General features: G+C 56.6%; 1 protein-coding gene across 18 annotated transcripts in view; it reads left to right on the forward strand.

Moving 5' to 3' along the window:
* The window catches only part of Myt1l (myelin transcription factor 1 like), a 371,913-nt gene that overhangs the window by 267,075 nt on the left and 92,772 nt on the right, over positions 1-12,066 (forward strand). For 11 of the 18 annotated variants that reach the window (XM_047522641.1, XM_047522639.1, XM_047522638.1 and 8 more), the window contains exon 9: positions 10,543-11,517. In XM_047522641.1, the coding sequence (XP_047378597.1) occupies positions 10,543-11,517 (975 nt within the window). The remainder of the gene's footprint in view (positions 1-10,542; positions 11,518-12,066) is intronic. The other 7 variants (XM_047522655.1, XM_047522643.1, XM_047522652.1 and 4 more) reach the window with 1 other exon arrangement.

The following is a 12,066-nucleotide window of genomic DNA, read 5'->3' on the forward strand; positions in this document are numbered from 1 at the left end:
CCTTCCCTGTGAGTGCACGTGTGTTCAGGGCTGTGTGTGGCCTCACGTTGACCCCGTGCAAGTGGACAGAGGAGAGGCCTCTTGCTGTGCAAGTGAGAAGCTGAGGCTCATTGAGGTCAGGTGTTTTCTGCAAGTGGTGGCTATACGGTCAGCAAGTGGTGGACTGTTTTTACTACACACCTCAAGTCCATTTCTTCTCTTTCTACAAAGAACAGCTGAGCAACTCACTTCTGATTATATTAAGCTCATAATTAATCAGAATCAGTTATTGTAAACTTGACCTATCAGAGGCTGGTCTTTTGTGTGAAGAATTTATTTCCAGAATGCATGGTAATGGTCAATTTTACATTGATCAAATCAAAATTCCTTTACCTGAAGGTAAGTGGGCTACTGCCCTGTGGTGGAAGATTTTCCTGTTAGCAGATGAGTGGCCTGTTATGACTAATGTGTTTTTGGATCCCTATGATTTGAGGAAAAGAGATTAAACGGACCTAGCAGTGATGTTTATTTTAAGCTCCAGTCCACCTGAAGGAAGTGCGTCTGTATCTGGCCCTGAATCCCCAGCGTCCCTTTAGGGTGCTCTCTCCATGCTGATTACCAATCATCCTCTCAGTCTTTCTCAGGGAAACGTCCCTGATGAGGGAGGCGAGTTGGAATGCAAACGAGCTGTGAAAATCAGAATCAGTCGACCCTTTTCTCCTGCAGTCAGCAGAAAAGGGATGGTTCTGGGACCAAGCAGACAGAGGACACGCTCAGTACGCAGGGCTGCGGCGTGAGAAAGCTGTGGCAGCTGGGAGAAAGAGCGTGCAGCGATCCTTCTTCCTCTCAAGGACTGACCTTGCCCTGCGTTCCAGGAGAGGGTTTCAGGACGTCTGGAAAGCAGGCGGGTGGGCCTCCGTGGTGCTGTGGCCTCGAGCGGAGACTTCCTACCATCGGGTCTTTCTAGGGATCAGTCCGTGGTAAAACCTCTCCCCGTGCATGACCTTACCTTATACTTCCTGAATGTTCAGGTACTTCGATACAAACCAGAAAACTTGCTCAAGATGTAACGCCATGCACATTCGATGACAGCGGCATGCACACGGCTGGGAGCCCTCTACGCACGCGGTGGAAGAGCGTGGCTGGCGGCAGCCCCTTCGTCCCCGCTCCTTTGGAGGTCCACTTTAAGAAGAGCAGCTTATACAGTACGCCTCACAGATCTGATCTTTGTTCCAAGTGCTGGTCTGTCACAGAGCAGCCTGACGCCTGGCAGGATGTGGGATTCTCGGCTGTGGCCGTCCCTGAGAGTGCGTCGCCCAGGCGCACTGTGCTCCGGTTGGGCTGCGATTTGGACATGACGACTCACCCCCCTCTCACTCCCTGTCTTGTTCCCAGGCTAGAGGAAGGTGCTGTCTGTGAACAACCACTCAGACTGCAGTGCTGGGTCAGCGCAGACGCCCCCACGCTCACCCAGGCCCTCGATCCCTGTGCTCCAAGGCCAGGCCAGCACCGCCAGCACATTCTATGTGCCCCGGCATCCGGAGCACAGGGGTGGCTTGTTTCCAGCACGTGTTTTCTGGGTGCCCAGAGGCCTCTGGTTTGCCGAGGGTTTTTGTTTTGTTTCATTTTTTAAAAAAAACTAAGTAAACTCACCAGAAATAATGCACAGTACAGTCTGGAAGAGTGTGCACACGGAACGCGCAGAGTGGCTGCGGGTGGAGGGCAGAGCTGGAAGGGCAACTGGGGCAGAGGCTTCAGGGGTGTGAGGTGAGAATCAGAAACCGGGGTTTGGATATCGAGAGTCACTGACCTGTAGTTCCCCAGAACAGCTGTCTCTGCAGGCTGCATAGAGGCACTCCCTCTGCCAGGATGAAGCAGGTTGACCAGACATGCAGAAGAAGGGTGTGAAGCCCCCGGTGCCTCCCAGTCCAGCAGACTGCAGAGGTGGCCACCCCAGACCCTCCCAGAAACAGAAAGCCAAGTCTTAGACTTTTCCGCTCCCTGGTTTATGACTGAAAGGCAGGACGTGCAGTCTCCTCTGAGACACACAAGTTCAAAGTTGTCCAGTTAGTTTGGAAACTGACCTATCGTGAGAGAGAAAGAGAGACAGACAGACAGACAGCAGCAGAGCGACAGAGGCAGATGGGCTAGAGCGTGCCATCTCAGTGGCCCTCAGGTGGCTGAGGTGGCAGGGTGCCACCTCCCACTGTTCTCAAGTCCCTGAACTTAAGTAAGCCAGATACCTAAAGGTCTTCTAAAAGAAAGCCCTCAACACTTTATGAACAAGATAAACTTCTAGTCACTGACTTCTGTTCTATAAACTTCTTCTGTTCATTAACTGAGATCCCTAATGAATGAAAGTTAAGAAATATAACTCAGTAACGAATCTAAATGTCTGTAGGCAACTCGGTTCCCTGGTGAAAATTGTTAGTTCTCCTTCAGTTTGCCTCATTTAGTTTAGAGGAAAAGTTAAAATCATGATTTAGCCTTTGAAATGGACAATACAGCACCTCAAATCATTAGAGTCACAAACCCTCGGCCTCAGTCAGAAGGCCCGCACACTTCGCCTCTGGCCTGTGGTCTGCTGTACGGCTACAGGTCTGGCTCCGGGCACAGCAGGGGTCAGCTGGAGCAGACCTCCTGATGCGGCAGAGCAGACACAGGCGCACAGGCAGGTGGCTGCCTGCTGTCCCCTTTCCCCACCTACTCCAACCACTGATGCAGCTGGTGTTGGCTGAGGAGCCCCGTCTACACCCAGGTGCCTCCCCTGGAGGAACACTGGAGGAGCACTCACGGGAAATCACAGCAAGGCCCTTCTCAGCTCAGCCGTGCAGAGCACACACCCAAACCCGGCCTCCGAGGCCACGGCAGGACGTGCTGGTCAGCAGGCAGATGGTTCCAGTAAGTTCTGTTCTATACGCACATGTACAACTCTTCACGTGCACATGTTACAAAGCCACAGTTGGAGGACGGCTGCCACGGGCTTCGTCATCCCTGTGCTGGCCAACAGGGCAAGCCCTCACCAGACCCAGGGACGGAAGTGCGACTAAGTGAAACTGAATAAGCTCGGGTCCAGAGTGAAGAGCACGGCACTCCAGAACCCGTTTCCTCTCCACACAGCCGCCCGGGCCTGCTCACTCCATCTTGGGCTGATGATCAGCCTATGGAGAGACACACGACTCACTCGCTTTGCATGATGAACCAGTCGGCTCCTTTTCCCTGGAACCGAGACACTCCCTGCAGCCGAGGAAGCCCCCCTCTGCGTACCTCCTGCCTGCGCCGCATGCCCTCAGCCCTGGCTGTGCCTGCCTCATGCTGAGCTCTCTGTGTGGAGACGGGTGCCCAGGGCTGGGCCGTGGGTGGTGTCTGTGCGCTGCCCGCTGCTCCTGGGCTGTCTGGGGAAGAGCCTGTTGGCCAGGGGAGAGTGAAAGTGGTTGGCTCACTAAACCCCCAACCAGGGTTCCGGGTCCCGTGACCTTGAACAGCACAGCCAAAGTCCTCCTTGGATCCACCCTTCATGAGGCAGTGACGTGGGCCTGCAGGGTGCGCTGGCATCAGAAGTCCAGGGCCGGACTGCCAGGGGACATGGCTGCTGCAGCAGGTCCTGCAGGGCAGCTAGCTTGAGGCTGAGGGGCTGCTGTTCTCAGGACTCTTGACTTGCCTCTCCCATGACTCCAGGAGACGGCACCAAGGACAAGCGGTCCTGCCCACTTCCACTACTCAGGCCCCTCCTGCGTTGCCAGGGCTCCCGGGCTCAGCCTCCCTTCCAGCTGTCACCCAGTGCTCCATCCCCTCCTATAGACCTGACCCCGGACCTTCAGGCCTCCGCTGGTCCTCCTGGGGCCGGCCTCGTTCCCTCCTGATGTCCGCCCCCCAGCCCTCCCTGTCCCGCACTTGGTCCACTTCCCTCAAGGCAGGAATCGTCCGCAGACGTCACGGCAGGTATTCATTTTCTATTCGTTTTTGCCTGTCACTGAATACAACTTCCATCACTCAAGCATGTTGTCTCTTTGGTTTGCTGTTTGGCTCTCGGCGTGACTCGGTGGATAGTTGTTACGTGAACAAATGTGCCTATCCTGCTAGTGCCCCTGGGCACAGCAGGGCTGCCTGTGCAAAGGTGACACTGGTAACGTGTGTCTGTGACCTGATTGAAGGACTGTGACATGTCACCCTCTCCAGAGACTGTGAGTTCAGTGTGGAGATGTCTAGAAATGCTAGCACTGAGCCCCGTGAACAGACGGCCGATGGAGGACCAGGCGCGCCCTTCCCGGGTGGCCTCTTTCTGCAGGACATTGTTCTCGTGAGCGACAAGGGTCCTACTGGACAGTGGGGATCCAGCTCCTTCCTCCTCTCAGTGCCTGGGAGGCTTTGGCCACGATGGGAGCCGTGAGGGGCACTTCAGAAGCCAGTGGCCTCGCAGGGACTCTCCCAGCACGCGGAAGGGCAGGAGAGTGCCAGTCTGAGCCCCTCGGCCCTGGACTGAGTTGACAGGCAATGCAACCATGTGTGGGCCCTGCCAGAATTCGAGGGGGACACTGGCCACCACTCCCCAAAGTAGATTGGTTCACAAAGACAGACGGTGAAAGACAGCAGCTGGGACTCGGGTGCAGAGCGTGCAGTCCACAGGCACTCCACTGGCCACGAAGGGGCCCAGATCCCCAGAGCACAGCCAGTGTGGCGCTGGACTGCATCAGGAAGAGGGCACGGCCTCCAGGACGTGAGGCGATTCCACAGGACACACTAAGGCCACGCCCAGACCCACGCTGCCACGCGGAAGAGCACAGCCGCAGCCGTGGGCGGGGTTGGCCAGGCCGCACGCTCAGTCTGGTCCCTCCAGCTCTCTCGCTCGTCCCCGTGAGCAGCTCCTCTTTCCCCTGCTGTTTCACAGCAGCACAGCAGGTGGGGACAGTGGGGTGGCCTGGGTCCCCAGCCCAGGCCTTGCCCAGGTCAGTGTGGCCTGCCTCCTGTTAAGAAGGATGGGTCCTGAGACGCCAAGAGGAGGGACCACAGCAGGATGCATCTCCCACCCCAGGAGAGTTTGTGCAGACGCGGAATGGACTGCCGTGCCGACCTCCAAACCCAAACACGGGGAGGGCACCAACGCGGAGCCCCCGGATTCCCAGCTCTCCGTTGGCACAGTGAGGACAATCGCCACAGAAGGCAGTATTAGTCCTGCTTCCCTGGCTTAAAAAACAAATAGCCAGCTAACTCTAAACAATGTTTTGCAAACTTTAGGAAATCATGTGTCCAACAGAAATCATTCATCTTAAACAACTCCCAAGAGAGATGTGGATAATTTCAAGTACCTAAAAACAAAGGAAAATTCAAATGCCTCTTTCTCTACCTTCATGGCCCTCAGCAGCGGGTGTCCCTGTGTGTCCCCAGCACCCATGCACTGCTGCAGGGGTCACCTGTCCAGCACAGGCACATCACTGAAGGTATTGTTTAGATGTGTGGCTAGACTTGAAACTTTGAGATTGCAAATGGGTCATGTCAGGAAAACACCCTGACATAGTTTGGAACAGTAAGAAAAAAAAAATCAAGGTAGAAACGAGATTCTGACCATGTCGACTGAGCAAATGAGAAACAGAGGAACCCTCAGGGAAGAGGGTCCCTCTGGGAACCGCCATGCCTCGGGAGGCAGAGTTGCCCCTGGGCTCCTGGATAGCTCCCACACCTGCACTGCCTGGGGTCAGGCTCTTGCAATGAGGTGCATGGATTCAGAAAGGACCGGGCACTTCCCACATTTCCCACAGCTGGAGCATTCCCAAGTCCCGGGTGGAGGGGCCTAAGTCAGTCCCTCTGTTCAGTAACCCCCTGTGGTCCTGAGCTCTTGCTGGACTCCTGGAAGCAGGGCATGAGAGATGACCCTACTTGGCACAACCCAACACGCCTCCACCTGCCCAAAAGCCCGTGATGGGAAAGCTGCAGACACGAGAGACCCTGGTGGCTGGAGCTGAGCCACCACCGTCAAGGAGCAGCAACAGCAAGCAGCCGTGCCCCTTGGGGACCTGCACTCCTTCCCGCACAACGTGAGAGCTTGTGTGGCTGGCCTCTGTGGTTCCTTCCAGCGCTGACACCTGGATTTGAGAACCACAGCACCTGACGCAGGAAGTGGTCACTTCTCGGGCGCCAGCCGACAGGGCAGTGAGAGGGGCTGCCAGCAGGGGCACTTGGCCCCTGGCACCTCTGCCACACCATGTGAGCTGAAGAGGCTGGGTGCATGGAGGAGGCTTCCCACGACACCGAGAGCCAGCCTGCAGTGACTCCACCAGGCAAGAGGCAGTGTGGAAGCATCGTGCGGCCCTGAAGAAGGGCTGGCTACTCGCTGGCCCCTCACCCTTCAGAGCCCCTTCCCCAGGCTAAACCAGAAGGTGTGGAGTCTAGAGGGCCTGAGGGGTCTGCTGCCTGAGCCCCTGTAGCCCTGTCGAGGACAAGAGCGAGGAGTGTGCTAGGACTCTGGTGAAGTGCTGGACTGGACCAGAACCCAAACCAGCTGTCTCTGGGCAGCAGATGACTTGAGATATCACTCGCTCCTGTGGCTTCGTGTTGCCCTTTTTCTGAAGGAGCAGCAGGCTTGGGGCCTTTCAGAAGGTCCTCCTGTGTCTCAGTGAGGACAGACACATCTCCTCTCGTCAGGGGACTTGATGAGCTAGACTGAGGCCTGGCTTATGGATTTCCCTCCTGAACACAGGATGTGTGTGTCTGTGTCCCTCCCATGTGACCTGGGGACGTGAAGTGTCTGGCCCGTGCCCACTTCTTTCCTATGCTGCAGTTGCTGTTGCAGCACGCTCCTCTGTCCATCACTGAAGAGACCCCCAAGGCTTCTGTGCTCACAGGTCAGAAGTGTCAGTTAAGTCAAAGCCTCCAATAACACCTGTCACTCAGACCGGGCCTCCTGGACCTGGCAGTCCCTGGTGATTTCTGCCCTAAGGCGGTTAGTACCAGCTTAACCATGGCCTACTGTGGTGACTAGAAGGAACAGCAGGGACCCAGTTGGACAAGCTGAGTCTCAGGCATGTTTCCGAGAGGTGAACTACTCAGGAGCCAGGGCTCACGTTTCTGAGGTCGAGTCCACAGAGTTCTGGCCATGACCTAGTCCTGAGGATGGAAGGAAAACACTCAACTGGATCTTAGGCTTTTCTTAGGAAAACCTCTAGAGTCCCTGACCCTGTCTACGCAGCAAGAACTGTGTGTAGCAAACGGACTCGCAGAGAAAAGGTGAACCCGCAGCATTTGACAAAGACCTTGAAACTGCTCGCATAACGGCGATGACAGGTTTGTAACCGGCTGGTGGAGGCGCAGGAGGGCGCCAGCCTTCGCCACGGTGGTCTCTGCTTTCTGGGCTCATGGTCTGGAAGTGGCTGGACCGGTCTTCTCCAGGGTCACCCGGTGTGAAACCCCTGCAGCTCCCAGGCCTGAGCCTGGCCTGGGGCTCTGCAGGGCCGCCGCCCTTCAGTGCGCGTTTCTCGGGCACTTCGCTGGATGGCAGATGCCAAAGGCACAACTCCAGAAAGGACGAAGGTGCTGTGGGCTTCTCTAAGCCCTCTCCAAGTGCCACTCCTTCACCTAGAACACAAGTGTGCACTTGAGTTTTCAGAAAAACTGCGTTTCCCTCCACAAGTACATTCTCCCCCTTTGGTAGAATGTCAATCACTGGATAGAAACCAAGAACTGACTCAAGAAATTCTCATGGTTAATATTCACTCTGTGGATTATTTGTACCATAGCTTTAATCCAGACAGTCACAGGAAACTGTGGTCCATCTGCCGAAGTCCACGTGCGAATGTGACTCGTTTCATATTAGTTCAGCAAAAACACACCTGCCAGTGTAAACTGCCTGGCGGTTAAAACCAGAGGTGGAATTCCCAAAGCTCCCAGTGACTGGTCCCGAATCCCAGTGATTCACCGGCCCAGGCGCGTCCAGAACCTGCTTGCTGATAGGTGACAGACCGCCTGTCCCCTCCGTTAATCCACACAGTGAAGACTACCTTTATCTGAGATGTGCTTGGGAACGTTCGACACGGGAGGCTGGAGAAGTCATGGTGACCTACAAGGATTCATGGCCATGCACCAGGAGCATTAGGAACTTGAAGGAAGGCCAAATCACGCGGCAGCCGGGCTGCTCAGATGCGTTTCCTGTTGCCTGACTCCAGGCTCCTTCCACAGCGTGCTGGCTTCCCCACCTGCTCTGGGGCAGATGCACAAGGCCAGCAGCCACCTGTGCCCGGATGCAGGAGTCCACGTAGTGCGTCCTAGCAATATGATCCTTGCAAGAGGTGTCCAGGTAGTTGTCTGTCCCCTCCTAAGAGAGGAGCTGGCAAGACTCTGGCTCAGGTCCCCAGCAGTGCACACACAGGCAGAAAGCAGAAGGCCAAGGGGGCTCAGCGAGGTGACCCCTGGTTTACTCATTGTCACATGACTGCCAAGGCAAGTGCGGAGAGCAGCCTGGGAGGCCGGGTCTGGCTGGTAGGGGGAAGGCAGTCCACATTCTCTCGCTCCCACATGAAGGGCCTGCCCCAACTTGTCCTGGCTTCATGCGTGGAAGTGGCTGTGTGGCTCTGTGAGGAAACTCACCCAATTGTCTTTCCATTTCTTGGGAGGAGGTGATGCGGTTGGGTGGAGAGGTTAATAGATACCTGAATATCAAAAAGCACACTGGACTCAGCCAGAGGTGCTGTGGGAGGGCAGGTAACTCGAAGTAAGTGAGGTGAGAACAGGAGAGTGGCCCCCTCGTCCCTCGTGTGGCTGGTGGGAAGATGACCTGTGAGACGAGGCCTCCATCCGGCCTCCAGCGTGGCTCTGCTGTGACTGTGGAAAGTGCCTGGGACAGACAGGGCGTCCCTGTCTGCTCCCCACCGTCAGTGCCCACTGCTTTTCCAAATTCTGCAGGATGGGAGGATGAGGCTCATAGAACTCATGGAAGCGATCGTGGAAAGTGTAAGTCTCACCAGGTTGTGGTTTCTTCTTTGACTCAACTTCCAAAATGCTTCCACCTGTCACGGGTGTGCTCTCAATTTCAAATCAGCACTTAGGAACTCACCAGTGGTTGGTTCTCCCCCATTGCGGAGGTGCTGGCCATGGGAAACCACCAGGGTCAGTGGGCAGAACCAGCCCAGCTTGGTTACCCCAAGGATACTACTCCAGTCACAGCAGTGAGCCCTGCAACGTGTGTAAATTGAGAGGAGACTATGAAGCTCGTTTCCAGAGTTCAGTAGAACAGGTGTGACTCTGCGCCCAAGCCGGAGCCCAGGCTGCAGCATGCTGTGCGTGAGGGTGCGCCACCGTGTTTCCCATGTTCTTCCCTTCTGCTGCTCTTTAGGGATACGTTAGCCCATAATAAGGGAGACGATGCACAGAATGGTCCGGAAGAGAAGTGGCACCTCTCCCACTTGGCTTGCGACGTTGGGATGCAGGTCTTAGCTATGTGGACGGGGAGGGTCTCTATTGAGTTCCAGATCTTTTTTCACTAAGTACCAGAGCTCCAGATCTCAGCTTTAGTCAGCTGGTGTTTGCTGGTCAGCATGCCTCATTCCCCCAGTCATTACTAAGCATTAAAAATTCTTCTCACTCTGGTGTTTTAGTCGTGGAAACAAAGAACAGCTGAGGAAATAGGAAACAGTGGCCAACTCAACCCGGGGGTGCATTCAAGAGACCAGGAGTGGTTATCTGTTTTGCAACATGCATGATATCATCTACATGGAAGGTGAATGCAGACACAAATCCCAAACACTCTGAGTGGTAGCGGACTCTGTTCCTCAGGAGAGGGGTTGGACACGTGTGAGATTCTCCCTAAGCATGCGTCCGAGGTGGAGTACAACACTCACCCTCCTGGCCTTCCTTCCAGCTCCCCAGGTCTCCTGCAGCCGTGATGTGGTGACCTGGTAGCACTGCCTGCTGCGAGGCACACAGGTGCCCAGCTCCTCCCGGCCCCTTGCCCCTGCCCCTGCCCGCAGACGGCGTGAGTCGCAGTCCCACAGGCTGTCTCCGCACTTTTCTCTGGGGTTCCTGTGACTTCACTCTGTGGCACATACGTCTCTGCAAGGAATCGGATTCAGAATTGCTTGTAATGCAGCCCCAAGGCGGGGGTATGATGGGGAGCGCTCGGTGGGGGTGGCCTGCCTGAGTCCTCAGAGCCCCAGGCTTTCTTCCCCGTTGCCTGAGTGTGACGGCAGAAGAAAACCATTGAAAAGCAATTGCTGAGAACGTCTGTTTAAGAGTTGGCAAAACCAAAGTTCGTGAGCTCTTGAGAAGCATGGCCAGAGGTGTGCAGCCAGCACTCAGCCACTGGGCTGCGCACAGGCGAGACCCATGCAGACTGCAGTCCAACTTAGACCTCAGAGATAGGATGTCTGTTTCACGCTGTGCGTGCCGTGTGTGATGGCTGGTCTCAGGTTGGCTGGGAGGCTGGCAGCCCACAGGGTGCTCCGAGGGGCCTCCCTCCGCCTGGCGCCTTCGCTTCCCTCCCGGGGACACCTGACCAGCCGTGCGTGCCCGGGGTTGCGCTGAACCCCAGTTCTAGCCACCTCCCTTCTTTCCCTGTCTTCTCTATTTCCTTTGCAGAAGACGGTCAGATGAGCTGCCATGGGGCGCGCCTGCTGCAGGAGGCGGACAAGGAGGACAATGACGAGGAGTACGACAACTACGACGAGCTGGTGGCCAAGTCGCTGCTCAACCTGGGCAAGATCGCGGAGGACGCGGCCCACCGCGCCAGGACCGAGTCCGAGATGAACAGCAACACCTCCAACAGCCTGGAGGACGAGGGCGGCAAGGGCGAGAGTCTGGGCCGCAAAGGCGAGCTCAGCCTGGACCTGGACAGCGACGTGGTCAGGGAGACCGTGGACTCCCTGAAGCTGCTGGCGCAGGGCCACGGCGTCGTGCTCTCCGACGGCCTCGGCGAGCGCGGCCACGCCGAGGGGCTGGCGCCGCAGGACGGCAGGGGCATGAACTACGTGGTGCTGGGCAAGCCGGTGAGCAACGGGCTGGGCGAGAGGCTGGGCGAGGAGAGCGAGGAGGAGGTGTGCCTGAGCAGTCTCGAGTGCCTGCGCAACCAGTGCTTCGACCTGGCGCGCAAGCTCAGCGAGACCGACCCGCAGGACCGCGGCCCGCCGCCCAGCGCCAGCGCCCGCCCCCACGGCCGGCCGGAAGACGACTTCCCAGGCAGGACGCCCGACCGCAGCTACTCGGACATGATGAACCTCATGCGGCTGGAGGAGCAGCTCAGCCCCAGGCCCAGAACGTTCTCTAGCTGTGCCAAGGAGGTCGGGTGTCAGGACCGAGATGACGACACCACCTCCATTAACTCAGACAGGTCGGAGGAGGTGTTCGACATGACCAAGGGCAACCTGACGCTCCTCGAGAAGGCCATCGCCCTGGAAACGGAGAGGGCCAAGGCCATGAGGGAGAAGATGGCCATGGACGCCGGGAGGAGGGACACTCTGAGGTCGTATGAGGACCAGTCCCCGAGACAGCTTCCCGGAGAGGACAGGAAGCCCAGGCCAAGTGACAGCCATGTCAGAAAGCCATACTATGGTAAAGGTAATATTCTACCTAACGTAAGTTGCCTCCTGGAAACACGAGCTGACCAAGATGTCGGTCATGGTCCTCGATTAAAGCCCGAATCTCATTAGACCCCATCTCTAAGGCCCGTCCAGAGTTGGTTCCAGAATTTTATTTTGTGATGATGTTTCTGAAGAGCAAATGAATATTTTTTTCTGGGAAAAGCATACAGTTCAGTGTCCCACTGTTAGAGCAGATGAGTCACGTGGCTTTCCTTGAGGGCCAGGGCTGGCGCGTAAACACGCCTGTGGTGGAAAGCATCACACACCTGTGCTGCTGCGAACAAGCCAGGACCTGGGAAAGGCCAGGCTCTGTGGACTGGTGAGTCCATCAAACCAGAGCACATGTCACAGTGGATGGGGAGGGGGCTCCAGTTTATAAGCTGCCATCCGATGACAGTCATGGAAGACACACCCCCCAGAGCAGCACCCCTGACAGACTGAGCAGCCACAGGATGACCCGGGACATAGCATAAGACCAGGGGCTGCACCTCAGCCACCTGGAGAGACAGGGCACAGAAGCCGCTGG

The sequence above is a fragment of the Sciurus carolinensis genome, chromosome 13 (genome assembly GCF_902686445.1).
Source record: "Sciurus carolinensis chromosome 13, mSciCar1.2, whole genome shotgun sequence".
NCBI lineage: Eukaryota > Metazoa > Chordata > Mammalia > Rodentia > Sciuridae > Sciurus > Sciurus carolinensis.